Raw genomic sequence first — 19,455 nt, 5'->3', positions numbered from 1 at the left:
TATGATTTTAAGTGAGAAACCTCCACAAGACTTGCCATGGAAGCCTCTTACTCCAAAGAAAAAGACTGCATCAACTAAAACTCAACATTTTCATAAGAGTTCTTTCTCAAACAATTTAAAAAAATCCACGTTAAAAACATCTAGTATTGTATAAAATTATTTCAAATAATCTCACATACCTGAGGGAGAATTATGAGCCGAAGCCAAGGATTTGGATTTTGAATCTGAAAGTCGAGAAATGCTATTGGCTCGAGTTCTAGCAGAAACTTTAGTGCTATCTCCTCCTGAGAGCAACCTTGAGCCACTTCTGATAATTGCTTCTGGGGTCCGAGATGAGGCAGTGCTTCTGGTTATTGTTGCTTCAGAATCACTACGTGCTGATAAAGAGCCAAGTCGAGTTCTGCGAGGTTGAGCAAGTAAGTCTATTCTGGAAATATTTCTCCTCCCTGACGGAGGTTTTGATGTAGAACTTGTAGTGGACACTTCAGAAGCTACTGAAGCCTTATCAGCATCAGCAAGCTCGCTGTCTGAAACTTCACCAAGGCGTGCTCTGCGCAAGAGAGAAGTCCTTGTGGGACGAGGTCTTGGAAGAGTGGTAGATTTACTAGATTGCCCAAGTCCAACAGGAGAGGATTTTGATTTAGCTGACTTTCCTTCCATCTTGGAATGTAAAAGTTCATCTGCTGACGCAAAAGGAACTCTTCCATGTGATTTGCCAGAGTAGTTTTCCTGGTCAGATGACAGGATATCAGAAATGGCAGAATGAGGTACACTGGATGTTTGGTCATCATCTGTTAAATCTACTGATGGTTGTCTCATTCTTCCACTGGACTGCACAGTTTTGCGAGCGTCAGCTCTAGACCCACCGTCTGAAGATCGACTCTTCGTTTTCTTTTCCATCTTTTCTCTGGCACTCGTAGAAGATTTTAAAACATCCTTTGAAGGGGAACCAGTGGAACATCTATCTTTATATAAGGTTGTAAAGCTCTTCCGCTTCTGTGTGGATTTTCTTTCAGTGTCACCAGTAACAAGACTGATTGTGCTGGCTGTATCGACATCTGATTCTGGTGATATGGAATTATCTCTGTTATAACTAGGAGTGTCAGGACCTTCATCAGTTTTATTTTCTTCACGCAATTTAGCTTCAAGGAAAGCCATTACAGCTTCTGTGTCTTTCAAAATGAGTGTTGTATCTATACTGGAATCAGTGTCCATCGAATCACTTCTGTCACGTAACCTGTTTGCAGATACTAAAGGGGCAGCAGAACCACTTTGCTTATTAATGTGAGGAATAAGTTCTATAGGTATATTTGTGCTAGGCTTATCTATAGTAAAGCTACCTTGCCTCACTAATGGTTTTGAAGATTCCTTTTTTTCTCCTCCAAGTATTTTAGGACTTTGTCCTCTAATGATTTCCTCATTTTTCCTTCTTTTTCCCTCGGTCTGCACCAACTTAATTTCTGCTTTATCTGTAACATGTCCAGGAGCATTGTCTTGATTATCCAAAGTTTTGGGTGACATAACAATCTCTTCCCTACCTTTCTCAACCTGGATTGCAGCAGATTTTGTAGAGGATAATTTTGAGGGTGTCCAGTGTGCTTGCTCCTTTCTTTCTTGTTGTTGAATTTTTGCTAAAGCTTGTTTCACCACAGAAGTTTCTCTGCCAATTTCAACTCTCTCTTTGCTAGACGAGCTGGGAAAAGAAAACACTTTGTCTCCAGTAGCTTTAGGTGAAAGACCATTCATTGTTCTGCTTGACTTAGCATCTGAGGCACGAGCTGGAGTTTCTTTCTCCTGAAGTTCAGTGTCTTGCTTTTCACCTATTTCTGACCTCTGATGAGATACAGTTTTTGTTTTTGAGTTTTCATTCACTTTCTCCTCTATGGGAAGCTGCGGAAGTGTCCTCCTCTTTCGCTCACCTTGGCTGGTCATAGAAGCAGCTGAACCAGCACTTCTAACAGAAATACCAGACTCACTGATGTCTGTGTCTAAAAATGAGAGAGAAAGAAATATTTGAGAAGACATTCAACAGCACAGCAAATAGAAAAATTAAATGTTTAAGACTGTGTAAGGCTAATATAACATAAAACAGAACTGAAAAAGTCATCAGTCCATCCTGCTGTTCTATGGCAATATCAATTATACTTAGACAAGTATAGGCTGAAAACATTTAATGAACTCTTTCAGCCAGCTGCATCACATATACAAAGTTTTTACAATCTCACAGTAGGGTAAAATAGGTAAGAAGTCACTGTTACATCGATCAGCACACCATTACAACAAGAAGTGGAAAGTAAGTCTTAAATTCCTAAACACCTTTATGACCAGATTTCAAAACTACTAAAAAGAGTAAGATGCTCCTTCTTCCTCCCTAGTTGCCTGTTCCACAGCTCGAGGTCTGCCTCATGGACAGACTACAGCCTCTCTGTGCGAGAGCTCGCCACACTCGGGCAAGAATCTGCAGTGCTGGAAGACACTTTTCAGCAGTATTGAAAAGCCCCACTCATGAACAAAGAACTTACTATGGCTGAGAAAGCAAAAATAATGTTTTCATCCCAAACAGGACACTGTAGTATAAAAATGTATAGAAAATGTATACAAAGCATCAAAAGAATGCAGTACTACTGCTAAAGCACTTTCATTGAATTCTTATTGCACACAGAAAGCTCCTTAGGCCGAAAAACATGGCCATCCCATGGCCTGTTGCAAGGAATAACTGCTTTAGAAACCAAACTTTATTTTTCCACAGTGATGATGAGTGTGCCCTCCTTGCTCATTTAACAAACACAGCAGTTGTGCTGTCAGAAACAAGCCTTTATTACACAAAGGTGATATAAATTGCTCTATGAATTGCTCTGCCTTTGAATATTTGGATAGAAAAATTCTTTTTGCAGTTCATTTGTCAGCTGTCGCAATATAATGTGACACACTTAGTAACACACATCTGTCTATTTCCTTTTTGCCAGGAGAGATCTATAAACAACTGTTCTGCACACCCTGGTGGGATTCTCCTATCACGGCTTGCCACCAGCATTGGTTGCTCCAGGAATATAAACTGGAGTATAGGGTTTCTCTCTCTGCAAGAATCTTCCAAGCAATTAATTGAATATCAACAACCATGCTGTATGTACACCTATCTATCCATGCTCTTCAATCTATCTTTTCTCTTTGCAGTGTCACACCTTTGATGAAGAATGCAAAAGGGACTCACAGGTTTTTTTTCTATAATCTATGTTAAGACACTGATCTGAGAAGCAGTTAAGTACCTCTGAAATCTAAGAAAGGTTTTCTAATTCCAGGATTTTTTTTCCTTGAAAATTATGAACCAAATTGAAGGTTTAATGAAAATCAATATGACTGCCCTCTGTGAAGACTGACTTCTCTCAGACATACCTACCAGGTCAAATATTTTATACATATATAAGCATGTAACTTGCTTCTTGGTGAATTTCAAACAGCCTTTAGTAAAAAAAAAGGCCTGGCGTTGTTCAGCATCCTATTTGGCTACATTTTGTTATGTGAAGTTTAAATACTAAGATTTCTAAAGAAGATACAGGCATCTAAGTCAACAAGACATATTTTGTGAGTTGGTTTTTAGAAGTATAAACCAAATTTTTTTTTTATTACACCTTTGGTGCTTGAATGCTTTAGTTCCCTTTTAGTATTTTAGAATTCTTGCAGTATGGGTATGCACTACACAGTAGTTTATCTCTTATCTTAGTTCCTATAATGGTAAAAGAAGCCTTTATCTCTCCAAAGAAGATCGTAGGTAGTACCTCATCTGAAAGTGACCATTTAAAACAATACAGAAAACAAAAGAACACCAAAGCTCCCAGTTAACCACCCAAAGGATCAGTCTCAATAGCTATGATTTTAAGTGCCTGGTATGTACACACACAATCCTTTCAAACAGTGAAAAATTTGCTCTTGTTTTCCATTATCCTGTGTATATTGGATAATTTAATTTTTCCCCTTTCCATCTCCTTTGACTTTTAGTATCCTAGACAAAGTTCTATGCTTATGACGGGAAGAAAAGCTACAAAAGAAGCAGCAGTCACTGGTAAGAATTCTTTCACGCATTGATGCAGAAGTTTGCATTATTCAACATCAAAAGCAAAACTTCTTTGTAAAACTTCTCCCAAAGGCGTTCACAACCTTTAAAGTGAAATTGGCGGGAAGAAAAAAGCAGAAAAGCAGCAAGGTAACTAAGTAATTTATAGTCAAGAGTGCAGATGATAACGAATAAACCATTTAAAAACCAGAAATGTGAATTATTGAACTATGGAGGAACATAGCCTGAACATCTGACTCTCACAAGAAAGAGAGATAAAGTTGTTCATTGCTAAGGAGAAGGTTTCAGGGTTTTTCAAGAAATATGAAAGGTTTTCTGTATTTCCAAGATAAGGAAGGGTGCTATGCTTCAGCTGAAGTCTCTCAGGTTGGATTGTTTACTAATCATTACACTGAAGTCCAATTTAGACTAATAAAGATGTAAGGAAAGAAACATACTATGCAGACCAACCCAAACTGCATTTAAGTGAAAGTTTCTCTAATATTAAACTTTTTATGAACTCTCCTGTTTTAGTAACATTCAGTGTAATATTGGCACTCAATTGCCATGCTAGACACCACTACTGCTGAGCTTGTTTTTACACTGTTTCTGCTCAATGAAACAGAATTTTATGTGAAAATGAGGCATTAGGAGTAAAAAAGCTGACCAAGTACAGTACATAATCATTCTTTTCTCCCTTTCACAGGTTTTTTCAGCATAAATTATGACAACAAGAAAAGTTTTTAATACCATTTTCTAATGGAGCAGGCACTGAAGACTCCAGTCTCATGTCATCTTGGTCATGACGTGTGTGATTAGCAGCCAAACTGGCCCACTGCGATACCCAACGTTTACCTCCAGGGTTAGTAGCACCTTCCTAAGAAAGAAAAAAAAAGCAGAAGAAAAATTATAACTGTTTGATAAAAAGCATGCCACCTTTCCAGGTTTTTCCTGAATAGGTATGTCAGACACTATTTTCCTGGAAGTTGAAAAAAGTAGTTTACCTCAATAAATTTTAGAGTCCCCAGCTCTACAATGGCAAACAAACAAACAAAACCTATAGAGCTGCAGAATCAGTACCAAAGAAACAACAATTCCTAGTGCAGTGAACTTTCAAACATCAGAACCTATATAAACTTTACCAGAACATGTGCTACTTCTAAGGACAGGTTATTTCAGTCCTCAGCTCAGAAGTGCAGGAGAAGAATGTGGGGTGTAGGGGTGTGCTAAAAAATTTAGAATGTGCTTCAGGAAGACAAAAGAGTGACATTTTACCACTTTAGAAGACTGTCTTGTCCAGATGAAATACTGTATTTACTTCGTTACAGAAAGACTACCTTAAGGACTGAAAGAGTAAGATAACTTATGATGGAAAGGAAAGGAAGCTCAGATTATTTGTTTGGCCTAAACAAAAAAAGAAGCAAAGATTAGTTTTAAACCATCCTACTGAGTAACAGTGAAGTCAACGTCATCAGTATTTTACAATTTTTTTGCAGCTAAACCAGAAAGGAAATTAATTTAGTTTCCTGATGGCAAGCCTTTTGAAATCTTGAAAATTTTTAAAATGTAAGAAAAGCATAGAATTAAACCGTCTTCTTGTGTTACTACAGCATATTTTTTAAAAACCTGATTTCTAAATACAGTGCAATGTTACTGTCATATAAAATATATTACAGGCTCTCTTGCTTACATCTCCGAAAAATATCACCAGCTCTGCTGCATCTTCAAATCTTCACACACTATTCAAAATGCTGGTTTTTGCCTAATGCCTTGACCACTCTTGGGTTCTAGTCTTTCACCAGGAAACAACACTATACATTTTTTAAAATTCATTTAGCAGAAATAGAATGGTGAACAATGTCACCTATTATATGACAACTTCTTTTAAATTAAAAGTTACTCAGACATTTGAAAAGCTTGAATTTATGATCTTGAACTTCTCCTGATTAATGCAAACAAGTGCACTGTAACAAATCTCTTCCGGAATATCATGAATGTAGTAAATCAGAGATGCAGCAGGTAATTTGTTTGAACTGCTATACAAATTTCAAAATTCAAATATTTTGAATTTATTTTTTAGAATCAAAATGTTATAAAATTCAAGTCTAACAACAGCAAAGGAAGGCAATTCAATGCTTCCGTTACTTATGAGCATTTCTGAAGACAATGCAAGGTGCCAGTAAGAATATTACAAAAACCACACAGCATTTATGAACTGACAACTACTGAACCCTCATTTTTCTTTCCTATCACTAAACTTTCCTTTCCTGTCTGTACCAGTGAACTTCTATCTAATAAAACAACTAATTATAGTCAAATCCAAACATGATAGACATCCCAATCACCTTTGCTACAGAAAACTTCAACTAGTTCCTTCTGCACCACCTAACCAATTACAGAGATACAGGTATGTGTCAGAAATCTGAATTCTACTTCACAATGGAGAAACATATTAAGACTTTGCAGATTAACTGCAGCAAAGCAAAATGATAAAATTATTTTTCTCTGAATGTAATTACACTGCCAAAAAATGGTTTCTACATAACAGTGAAAGTAAATGTGTGCTTTGCCAGCTCTGTGTATACAAGCACAAACAACAACAAAAATATGCAGCTTCTTTTCATAGTAGTTTAAGCACACCCAGAAGGTGCAAGGTTTATAAAACATGTATCTAAAAAGTCACATTCAGTTATCCCAATGTTCTTCCTATAATCCATATCAATTTGCATCTTACAGGCTCTCAAGATGATGCCTTGAGGTAGCCACTTAAAAACGGAGGCTAGACAAAAATGAGAGAATAAAAGTAGGTATTTATTTGAAAGGCCTTCAAAGGTACACCCTGAGCAGTCTAAAGGCTACAGCGAAGATGGACCCTGGGTCATGGGTTCTTCACACTTTTATAGGTTTGGTCCATTTGTATACTAGGGTTAATTCTCCATTATGACTTCAATTAAATGTAATTATCCCAAGTTTGCCCCTCCTCTCAAGGCTTTAGCTCACACATTTTGGGGCCTGGGACAATCTAGGTGTCCTTGGAGAGCAAACCAAGACAGGTTTGTTATGTCTAATTAGCATAAGAGAACAGCAGGCCACATGACACTCCAGAGTTACACACTAGGCAGTACAGGATTTGAAAAATATAAAAGTTAAAACCTAAGGCATCAAAGAAAGCAATTCTTCAAATCTTCTCTTGAATACCAGGAAGAATTTCCTTGTCTTTCAGAAAAGCTGGGTTTACCTATGAGATACCAGCCTTTTACCTTCATGTTAAATCTGCTTCCTCTTATGCTTATCACACATACGAAGTCAATAGGAGTAATAACTCTTCGGAAAATGTACCAATGGATTTCTGTGGGCTTATGATTCTGCCTGAAGATTTAGGGCTTCAGGCCCCACATCTGAAAAAAATCCACAGTGCACACACATTACACCTGAAAGCATCTCCAGTTCTTGGCATTTCAGAGCAGAATAACAGGTTTTTTAAAATAAATTTCAACAAGGTGAATAAAAGTAATAAAAAAATAAAAATGTCTTTTCAGAAACATAACTCCAGTCAGTTCAAGTTGTAAGAAAAATATTATGTCATCTTTTCATAAATTGCTGTCTTGAAAGCAGTTCTTCCCTCCTCACGCTACCTGCTTCAGAACCATATTCCTCCAGGGTGATGATCTTTTTACAGATTTCCATACATTATTTATTTACAGCCAATGTCTTCAAGTTATTCCTGGAACAACACTGACATGTATCTTAAACAGTTCTTTTTTTCTTCTGTTATACTTACTCCCTTTATACATGAAAACCCAGCAATTGTACCCATCTCAGCTATTACTTTGAGAGACAAATTGAACAACATTGTTAGGTAAATCTCCATTTCCATAACAACCTGAGTAGACTTCTTTGTACCTTCTCTAGACTTGTATCCACCCTTCCTGACCAAGAGTGGTAACAATTCTAGTGCTACTATTACAGGGGAAGCTTCACTGTGGGGACACTGCCCTTTTCTGCTGATAATACATCTCCTGGGTATCCAAGGGCCCTATTTGCCTTTTCACAACCCTATGATATTGGTGATACATCAGCCTACATTTCAGTATAGCATCTAAGTTCAAATGAAAAGTAAGTATCAAACTTCAAACTAAATGGATTGTTCTACAGGATAGGAAATTACAGTAATTTGAGAGCACAAACAAAAGGAAAATACAGCCTCTAAATACTCCACTTCTAAGAAGCAATGTAGCAAATATTTACATGAATGAAATTATTAAATATTCAGAATGTCACTAGTATTATTCATCTGATCTTCAGTGGGAAAGACATAAAGTAGGCATTCAAAACAGCAAAAAGAACATTGTAGTCAATGGCACTGATTACCCCGAAGATGAAGAACCAGGTTTCTGAGCTTTAGTCTTATAAAAATTTTAAAAAACCCAAACAAACCCCAAACCAACCAAAACCCAGAAGATATCAAACACTGTGTTGATAAACCATTATTTAAGAATTGTGTTTAGCACAGACAACTGACCACTGAAAATTAAATGGAAACTGGATGGATAAATTATAGCCCAATGTCTGCAGTATTTTTATTAACCAAGCTCATATGGTCAGAACAAGTAATAATAATAACAACAATAATAATATTCTCTTTGTTCTCTATTTACTGATTTTTTGTTCTTAAATCACACTTACCTTGGTTGGGAAATGGCAGCTTATAATACAGAAAATCAAAGACATTGAAATATTTTAACTAGATGGATTTAGTATTTTCATTGCCTATATGTAATCATTGAGAAGGCAAGAACCAGTGCACTCAGGCTCAATCCAGCTCTGTCAAGACACTCACTCTGCGCTTTATTTTATTTCTGACACACACTACTCCAAAGTACTTAAAGACTGTTGTATCAAAGAAAAAGCCGAGAATTTAACAAGAAAAGCATTTCCAAGCATTTCATTCATGCTTCACAAGCCCTGTACTGCTAAGATATTTAAGCTCAGAATAAGCTTTCAACCCCCAAAGTGACTGCAGGTGACCCTGTTCTGCCTTGGCAGTGGCGTTGGACTGGATGGTCTCCAGAGGTGTCTTCCAACACAAACTATTCTGTGATTCTGTAAAACTGTTTTTATAAAATCTTTGTAATTTCCCAGGCCATCTTTTCCGTCTTCTTGAACAGAAGTATCTTAGATTTTTTTTCTTTGCTTTTTCTATGCCAGTCATGTTCTGAATTCACCTCATTCTGCTAAATCATCTACAGGAATAACTGTGATGGACACCTGGAATAAGGCCCACCCACAATCTACCTAACTGCAAAACTGGAACTCTGAGCTACCCTGCTGTTACCTGACTATTTAGCCAAGATCTTCAATAAGGTTTATAAACTTACGATCTGCAGCTCAGTAATGCAGTAAGTCTTCCAAAACCCGCAAGCAGAAAAGTTTGTATATGAGAAATCAAACACATTTGCCTCTCCCTTTCCTACTGACAAAACAAACTGAGTGCAAGTTTTGGTAATAAGACTTTAAATGTAACAATCTTCTCTCATTAGTTATACTCATGATTGTTTTCCCATTATTTCCCTATAAAACATACCTCAAATTTTCTGAACTAGCTTCTCTGTTACTTCTACATATCTATCAACCAACTTCGACTTTTGACTTTCTCTAGTAAGCTTTCTTCCACCTTCATCTGTCCTCAACTCTTCTCACACTAATCTTTTATCCATGTTGCTTGTCACTTTTGCTCCTTGACTTACCGAATAATTTTCATTTTTTCCCCTATCATCATGCCTTGTAATAATATTTTAAATTATGCTAATAACCTTTTCTCTCCCACTATATAAAGAGCTTTTAATGCAGCAAAGCAGTCACAGTAATAAAACAGCATAATTCTTGTAATTTCAACCTAAATCAAAGTGAGTTTTACTTTGTCATTGCCAGAAGGTTCCTTAGACCTGCCGTATGGTTGCAGGAGGAGTCTCAGTCTTATAAAAACAAAGCCTTTTATCTGCAAAACTGACACCTGAAAAGACCAATTATGTTCATAAAATAAATCACGTGTTCTTCTTCTGCTTATGGAATTATAAAAGTGGAAAAATATCAATATTCTTGAAAACTTATAAGGCATGAAAGAGCTGAGTGCTGCAAAAGGCCTAAAAAAAAAAAAATAGAGAGAGAAATAATGGGGTTATAGATTTGTGCAAGGAAGCAAGGTGAAAAATCTTCTGCAGGATATGTCTATGCTGTGTAGCAATACTTCACTTGAAGCTGTAACCTTAGAGAAATTAGTCAAAGGTACTAATCTAGATACAGTGACATACTTAGTGTCTCAAAACTTCACAGTAGCTAAAATACAACCATGATAAAACATACCTCTAGGAGAAACAGATTTGTAAATACTAAAATCAATGTATTTGCATGGCAGGAACACTAAGCAGTACTTTAAGCTCTTGATATATTTTTAAAAAATTGCTTATTTATAAACTTTGTTAAATTACAGGATTATGCTTCAGAAACAGTTTACCAAGGGAAGTAGAAGTGTTATGTGCTTCATTACTGTTACCAGTTGATTCTGCTCCATTGTGATCCTGCTCTGTTCCAGACACATTTCAACCCAGTTTATCCATCACAGTGATATCAGAATGTCTCCCAAGATTTCAATATGAAATATGATCAATATCTAGCTTGTGTACGTGTTCTAAGTCATCTATAAAGCCAGGCATTTTCCTCTGTTAAATCTTTCACCAACTGATTAAGTCATCCTGCATCTGAATGAACTAATGTAAGTGACTTGTGCGGAGTGGCACCTCACTGGAGAACTTAAACTGCAAATGTAAAAACCTGAAGTCCTCTGGCTTCAGAGAAAAAATCTGAAAAGTATTATCCACCATTTTTTTTCCCTAGCTGACTTTGCAACATGCATTAAATGCATACATCTTATTTCTGAATTTTAATATAGTTACTTGCTTTGGGCTATAAAACATGATCAGCTTTTCCTCTGCTGAACTTACATGACGTGTATACTGTGCAAAGTTATGTTGTTGCAAGGAAACTTCTGCTACATTTCCAATACACTGGTGTTAGTGCACATAGAAAGGTAGCCACGTTTTAAAACACCTCTGCAATGTAATGTGCCTGTCTCTGACAGAGAAGCTTTGATAATGCAGTAGAAGCCTAGGAGAAATAAAATACTTATAGATCTGAGTTAATCTTTTCCAGGCAAGATTTTGTTTCCTGTTTAACACTTACTGGTCAGTTCTTAGTGCTCTCTTTTAGTGGAAGAAAAAAGAAGACCGTCAAAAATTAAATTCTACCTCTGTGTCAAGAAATCCAGTTGTACTCAGTGGTCTTTTTTCTTCCAGCACTACTGTAGCAGAATTTATAGCCCAATCTTTTACTAAATCTTTCTGGTTCTCGTTGATAACAGGCCTATTATAATCCTGGCTGTCATCCACTCCAAATACCTGAAAATGAAACAAACCATTACATTCATTAACCCAATACCATCCTTATGCAATGTTCAATGTTAATGGATGGATGGTGGCATGCTGGATAGTGAGTATAAATAAGTTTTACTGTATTATGCTTATCTGTCACCTTGGTGCAATATAGAAATTAAACAGAAGAAACATCTACAGCAATTTAAAAAAAAGTGGAAGTCTACGTCAACATTGTGAAAATTCAAGGCACTGCTAGTTGAAATGGGCAGATATGAAAAAATGACACTTTGATGAAAGGAACAAAAGATAAAAGCAAAATCACTGTAACACCCATTTTACCAATTAAGGGAAAACCTCAATACCTAGAACCACGAATTTTTCAGATTTTTGCTATTATCTAATGCAAATAAGAAATACAAATGCTTATTGAATAATTTCTCAAATACAAACAAAATTTCAGTTTTTCAATTGTTAGGGACTTAGCAGATGTCAAAAGTCCACCAGGTCTCATGAACCATGTTGACCCATCTCATCCAAGATGTGACCTGGCATAGTTCTTTTACTGCTTTTTCCTAATGGTGCTCATAATCTCTTCCGCTTACGCCAGAATAATTTTCCTGTGACATTTTAAAAACATTGCTCAGAAAAAAATACTAGGAAAACATTATTACCAAGGCAATTTAGTAATAAGAACTTTAGTAGGAGAACCACCATTCTGTTTGTCAAATTTCTCATGAGCCACAGAAAACAAGGAATATGAATTGCTTTCAGAATTGATGTATGATCAAAGACATTTTAGAAAATATTTTGTATCTTGGAAACATCCAATTTATAAAATTCGCAAATTTCTGCCTAAGAAATAAATTCACTACTTTACTACTAGGGACTTAGACCTTAAAAAATTACAAAACAAAGTGAACCTCCCACACACATTAAAACTGTTTGCCAAAAAGTAACAGTAAACATCAAAAATTGTTTTCTCATCTTCACAGATGTTATCTTCCCGTAACAAACACTACTAGTGCAGAATAGGAAAAGGTGTACAGAATTCTTTTTTCTCCAAAAGTGTACTGGAATCCAGTTTTTCACAGCAAAGCTAGAGGACTGGTTTACTACAATTCTGAACAAGGTTAGTGTCTTCAAAATGGATTCACCGCTAGATGGCCACAAACCATTACGTTGTCGGCTTCTGAGAAGCAGACAAAGGAAAAAAGAATAGTTAAGCACCCTGTCATTCAACTCCTTATGCTCTTCCAAACATACACGAAAACCTTGCTAGAGCATTACTACATTTAGACCTGAGGAAATTTTATCAAATGCATTGGATTTTTATTTTGCTCTCATGAGAAAAGCCTGCTTTTTTGACATCTTAAAATTCAGGCAGTGCTCCCCAAATTTTCAATTTACACATAAATCATATCTAGAGTCTCGGGATTAGAAGTTGCTTAACAGTATTTACAAAATATTTATTTTCTTTTTTTAGAAATAGAGTGTTATAACTTAAAATTTTGCTTTCATGATATACTTTTGATTTGTATGGTTGTAGCAATTTCTGAAGATGGAAACCAGTTACCACCCACTGACTCCTTTCTTTGAATATATCAGTATTCTGCAGAGACTTTTTTCTTTGTGTACCATAGTTCCATTGATTACAGAATTTTACATGTTCTTTTAAATGAAAATAAATTCTGGTATTATCATATAAGCCCCGGAAGGAAAGTATGAATTCCACACTTCCATATCTAATCAGGACTAGAGCAGCAAATTGCTGCCTGTAAATTGCTTCCTTTTATCTGACAGCACATTCATTTACCATGTCAAATTTCTTTACTTTTATCAGAAATAACGCCTCTTTCAGTCTTACCTTTTCTAGTACTGAACTCCTGTTTAAGCAAACTTGGTTATTCTTCTATTACTGAAATGACTGCAAAACCAAATTTGAATATTGCCTATTTTTTTTCTGTGAAAGGTAATATGGATATCACCAAGACCCAAGTAATAGCACTCATAATGTTCCTTCTCTCTATACACTGTGGGTATCAGAGGAGATAAGCAAAATATTTGGGGACAGTACTATTAGAAAGAAAAGTAAAACATCTTCTACAATAAAAGTATATTTTTGTACTACAATGTCATTCTACATTTGATGTGTGCGTGTCCTAAGTTCCACTGCTATACAACTGCAAAGCTCCTCTTCTCATAAGAAGAGATGCACATAAGTGTGATGTAGCCCAAAGACTAAATTTCAGAATTGTGATATTTAAAAACCGCTTGAAAAGATTGTTACTAACACATAATTAAGAGTTTAAATACTAAAACTACCCACAAGATAAAACAACTCATGTTAAGTATTCGACAAAATTTAGATCATTACTTTCACACCTGTCACACACCTGCAGAAAAGCAATAGTATCAGAACTTCAGGATTAACCAATCCACATACTTCATTTACCAGATAAGGAGAATATATCCTCAACAGAAACAGCCATGAAAGTTTTGGCTGGAAATCATCTCTTTACCATTTAGAAAATGCAACTTTTACTTTCTGGGTTGCTACAACATGGTACGTGGGCAAAGGGGGGGCTGTTGTGACTGCAGCCTGAGTGGATAGAGACTTCTATCTTCCTACAAAGACTAGATTACATTTTTCAAGGCTTCCAATTCTTTAGATGTTTCTGTTCTTTAGATATCTTCATGACTGCAAATTCATTTAAGGGAGGTCTAGGAGATAACTTAGTCAAACCAAGATAACTTAGAGGAAATGCTGATGAGAAATATTGCTGCACCTCTCACTTATTTAGACAAAAAGACTTAAGTTTCTTTCTGTAGAGCTTCTATTTGTCAGGAGCAACTATGAAATGTATTTTGATTAACTATGTTTTGGGGAAGAAAAAGATGAAGCCAGGTTCCACAATCAATAGAGATTTGGACACACTGAGCTGTTTGAAAAATGAGAAGCAAGCCTTTATTTTTGATAAAGGAGGTAAAATATTCTATGTATTAATCAGGACATTTTGAATGGCAAGGGAATGATGACATGCTGTAGAAAGTCAAGACCTGTCTATGAAATGTTCTCAACATAGTTTTGTTTAACCTGCAATCCAGTTGGCCTCTTAAGCAAATGGATTAACAGGTGATACAACAGACATTGTCCAACTGGGGGAGCTCAGCAGGGGCTACCAAGATGGCCAAGACTAGAGCATTTTACCTGTGGGGAGAGTCTGGGGAAGCTGGACTCGATCAGTTTGGAGATGGGAAGGCTTTGGGGTTACCTAACAGCAGCCCCTCAAGTACTATGGGGAGCATATCAAGATGACAGCCAGGCTCTTCACAGTGCTCCACTGCAGGGAGACAAGGGACAACTTACGTAAATTGAGACAGGATATAGAGAAAAGTTTTTTCACTCTGAGGACAGTCAAGCAAGCTTGCCTAGTCTCTGCCCAGGTAGGGCATGAAGACCCAAATGGATGAAGTCCTGGGCAACCTGGCTGACCTCAAAGCTTCCTTGAGCAGGGTGTCGGACTAGAGGTCTCCTTTCCAAGTCCTTTCCAGCTTATGTGATTCTGTGCTCCATAATAACAGTGATCATATGTAATAACTTAGCATTGCAGGTCTCCTAGTGCAAAGTCTTGAGAAAGCCCCAAGTATCCTAGAGCAGTAGGGAAAAGGTGAGCTCCTGGAACATACTTTCCAATTTCAAAGCAGTGAAGTAAGTCCTCCAAAGATCCCCTATGAATACTCCATTTACATTCTGCAGTTCACCCAGTAAAACAAAGGGACAAACCAGCAGGCTTAAACTATATCAAGTCTCAAAGCACTATCATGTTACTTGATGGAATGCAAACTTGCCCTGAAAAAATACAGAAGGATAAAATATGCAATAACTAATGGCAAAACAATTGTAGCTTAATGAGGATATTCACAGATTTCATCACTTTATAGCAGCAACAGTTTTTCCAATATTCTGAGAATATAACCCTATCTACATTAACCAGTAATTGTTAAAATTCTTCATCCAACCAAATCCAAGAATTAAAAAAGTCTATCTAACACAATAAAAGCAAGGTGCAACTCTTGTAAGAGGTACTGGAATATTTTTGGAGACAGCATGAGTTCCAGGACCAAGCCTGAGCACATGCCTTGTTCTCTTTGGCAAGGGCTAATTTTGTAGAAAGCAGAGTACTCTCTTTTGGCAGGTCATATACACTTCCCTGTGACAACAGCTCATGACTCACCTGCTCATCATCATAGCTGCAACACAGCTCTAGCACAAGCTAGCTTTAGTGATCAGGAATTGGTCTTGTTCACTCTCCCTTCTCCTGCCCCAAAGTAGAAGAATTAATATTTTTTGTAGCACAGAAGAAAGGTGAACATAATGACTTTAGAATAAACTATCGAGATGATTCTTTAAAACCACAGAAGTCGGTTTTCTTTCTTGATATGTGCAATACTTTCAAGAAATTAAAATAAAAACTCATCAGAAAAAAATAATGGCAACAGAAACCATTATCTTCTGAATCAAAGGGAAGACAATGGTTTGCTAAACCCACCCCACCCCTACCCACAACCCTCATCTGATGTTCTCCGTATGTGCTTTTCATAAACTTTAAAGTTCTCGACCAAGAAAAAAACTTTTTCCAGTTGTATCTCATTTAGATGCTTTTCAAAGTTCATAATACCTGGACTTTATATCTGCTTTACCTTTAAACTATACCATGGTGTAAGACGATCACACTGCAGTTCTACAATACTGTAACTATTCAGTATTTAATGACCACAGAGCTAGTTCTTCATCCAAATCATTACTGAAGATACTAATATAAATGGAAAAAAAGTGTAATTTGAGACTTTTAATAGATCTGTTCACTCAGTTTTATAGCAGATTATGTATATTAGAATGGGAAGATCTGAGAATTCTATCTAGTTTTAAAATTTTTAGTTTACAAAGTTTCCCCAGTAATCTTATTGCTGAAGTCTTAATGAAAAGGATATGCAGTAATTACCAATAATATAAATAAAATTAACAGAAAATCAACAAATAGGTAGTAAGAATTCTAGTCACAATTCCTGCTCATTAATGATGGTATTTGAAAAGTAAAATTATTTCAATAATTCTTTTTCTATTCTTTCAGCTCCTAACAACAGTCAAGGACATAATCTAGAAACATACTTGAAAAAGATCATGAGTTGAATGCTATTAATTTCAGTGTAGGCAATCTGTATAAAAGGAACAGAACAAAACCCAATGACAAGAAAGACAAAAGGGAATTCCAAGATGAACAGTTAAAAAAAATAAAATCAAAGCAGAGCAAGGGTAAGGGACAAGGGGCTACACTGTACAGTGCATTAAAGAAGGATCATGGCAAAATAAACAAGGAACAAATGATTTCATTTGAAATAAAGTATTTGTCATTGTAAAGTGATGGGAATATAAATTATAATAGCAATTATGTTTCATAACCTTTTAGGGCAAAGGAAGATGATGAGTATATTTGATTATCACAGGAGTCAAAAGTAGATTTCAGAAACTGAGCTATGAACTGGTAAGAGTCAGAGCAGCAAAAAACCAAATTAAATAAAAAAAAGGGAAGGAGTATGATTTTGGAAATACAAGCAGGATTTCAGGATTTGAGCACAGTTTGGGTGTACTAAGAAAGAAGAAATTGTAAATAAACCACACTCAGAGGATGATTGATTGATTGATTGATTGATGGCAAGAGAGGATTCCAGAGAGCAAGGAAATGGAAGAAGCTTCAGATCATCTCGGCAATGCTGCATTTAGTGTTCAGACTGAGCTCCTGACAGTTTTTCCACAGAAGGTAGTTCAGGCATTCATAATACACAGTAAATTGGTCATTTAAAGTCAGCTAAGGATCACAGAGAAAAAACAAAAAGCAAACATTTTTTCCCACCTTTCAGACAGCGAGATAAGAGTGCAATGCCTCACTTCACTTTGTGTTTAGCTACTGCATGAACTGTGTTTAACCAAGCTGCTTCTGAGGACTTTCCTTTTAATAGTTTTTGCTTGTTCTTGGCAGTTATCCTGGCCATCCCAGGCAAACAGACTGTGTTCTGTGCAGGGCATATCTCATGAATAGCCATGGAGTTTCACAGAAGCTGTTTACGTCATTTTAACTCTATATTGAAGTTACAGACTCAGATGCAAGATGCTCTGGTATAAGAAAAGCCACATAAGCAAATGAAAAGGATCAACGTGCCAAGTCTAAGAGCTTCCTCTTACCAGACACCAGTTACATATTTACATGCATACGTATTTTGTCCCTGTTTGCTACTGTGAAGAATTAATTTTCTTTAGGATTCCAAAATAAAAAGGAAGCAATAAGTTTAGAGGCTGTAGAACTCTTTTCCTCGTAAGAAGAAAAGATTATAAACGTCCTCTGAACTCTTGACAAAATTTATAAGCTCAGATGATTGGATAGGCTTCAACTGGTCTACTGCTTTTTCAGCACTGTATTCATAAAATAGTCATTCTGCAAACAAGACACTCTGTGGGACTCAAAGCGTTGCTCCCAAAGAAACTGCTGAAGCAATGGTAAAAGCAATTAAACCCAGAGAGTGTGAAAAGACAGGAGACCTGAAAGCAATTTTCTGAAAATAGATATATCTATCTTGGTTCCTTAAAATGTCCTTCATTGAGACATACTGAGATTTTTTTGTCACCTAACTTACTCCCTGCCCGTTGATTCTTTTCAGGTAGCTTTTCCACTTAAAATACGGAAAAAATTGCCAACAGGAGTTCCATAACATGTATGTTATCTCCATAACAAGGGGAATTATAACAATAACCATCTGCAAGATAATTGATAAATTAAAAAGAGAGAAGACAAGATTTGGTATACAAACTTTATGAATGCTTAAAGCAACAACAATAAATCACTCAAAAGTAAACACTCCTTGAAAAACACATTAGCCATTATTATAATGTGGTATGAATAGGTACACCCTGTGAGCAAAAAGAATAAGGAGATTCCATTTTATAATAATCGTCTTTCAGAATAGATTCCCATTCATACCCATACTCAAAAAAAGTCAAACCAAACTGAAACAAGTATCATGATGAGCAGGAAGACCTAGAAAATAAAATTGGAAAATGCACTGTCTACAGCTCACACCAACAGTTTTTCCTCTGTAATTACTATTCCAAAGTTTTAAAGACGAAAGAAGAATCTCTCTCACGATTGCGTCAACAGAATAAGATTTTATGTAAATTCATTGCACAATAGATACTCAAATAAAATCCAAGGTGATAGTCTGCACATTAAAACCAAGATCTTTACTATTAGGGCCTGTCTATCTACATACAAAGACTTTAAGACATCGAGAATAAGGAGTTTACATTGAAAACAAAATCATTACATGGTCACAGTAAGTCTTTTGAAGACGGCAGAAGCATGGATGGAGGTTTGATTTTGATACATTTTTTCAAGTCTTCTGTTTGGGAATCAATATGAATCAGTTGAATTTCCGATCTAAATTTACTTTGCTGATGAAAAAATCAATTATCTATCAGGAAATTTACATGAAAATAACATAAATCAAGTAAAAAATTTGGGGACCGAAGAAAATTTTAAGCCAAATGTTTCCATGTGCATATGAACTGCTGTAACATTCCAGATTTCCTGGTTAGCTGATGGGACTTGAAACATTCATATAACCTCAATTCTATCCCTTCCTTTCCCTTCCTTTCCCACACATGCATAGAAGAGCTTACATCTGCTATAGTAAGTTCTACAAAGTATTTCCATTTTTAAATACCTTAAAATGAAACTGGCTGAAGAAGACAACAAAAAACCCTACGCAAAACAAACAAGGAGCCCTCAAGAACTTGCAAAAAAATCACTGAGTTGCTTTTTATTTACTGCAATAGCCTCAAAGTATTTAATATTCCAAACACATGCAGAATTATTTGCACATTCATTTATTAATATTTATTACTGGCAGTACTTTGCTTTA

The 19,455-nt window shown here is 36.1% G+C and overlaps 1 protein-coding gene across 10 annotated transcripts in view; it reads right to left on the bottom strand.

The window, feature by feature from the left end:
- CEP170 (centrosomal protein 170) overlaps positions 1-19,455 on the bottom strand; it is a 71,011-nt gene that overhangs the window by 23,043 nt on the left and 28,513 nt on the right. For 8 of the 10 annotated variants that reach the window (XM_008639974.2, XM_017740327.1, XM_017740290.1 and 5 more), the window contains exons 9-11: positions 11,356-11,505; positions 4,802-4,928; positions 180-1,988 (exon numbers count right to left, since the gene is read on the bottom strand). In XM_008639974.2, coding sequence (XP_008638196.1) covers positions 180-1,988; positions 4,802-4,928; positions 11,356-11,505 — 2,086 coding nt within the window. The remainder of the gene's footprint in view (positions 1-179; positions 1,989-4,801; positions 4,929-11,355; positions 11,506-19,455) is intronic. The other 2 variants (XM_017740318.1, XM_017740348.1) reach the window with 1 other exon arrangement.

The sequence above is a fragment of the Corvus brachyrhynchos genome, unplaced genomic scaffold, assembly GCF_000691975.1.
Source record: "Corvus brachyrhynchos isolate BGI_N302 unplaced genomic scaffold, ASM69197v1 scaffold31, whole genome shotgun sequence".
Lineage (NCBI taxonomy): Eukaryota > Metazoa > Chordata > Aves > Passeriformes > Corvidae > Corvus > Corvus brachyrhynchos.
The sequence above is the reverse complement of the archived record's forward strand: the minus strand, read 5'-3'. Positions and strand labels throughout refer to the sequence as shown.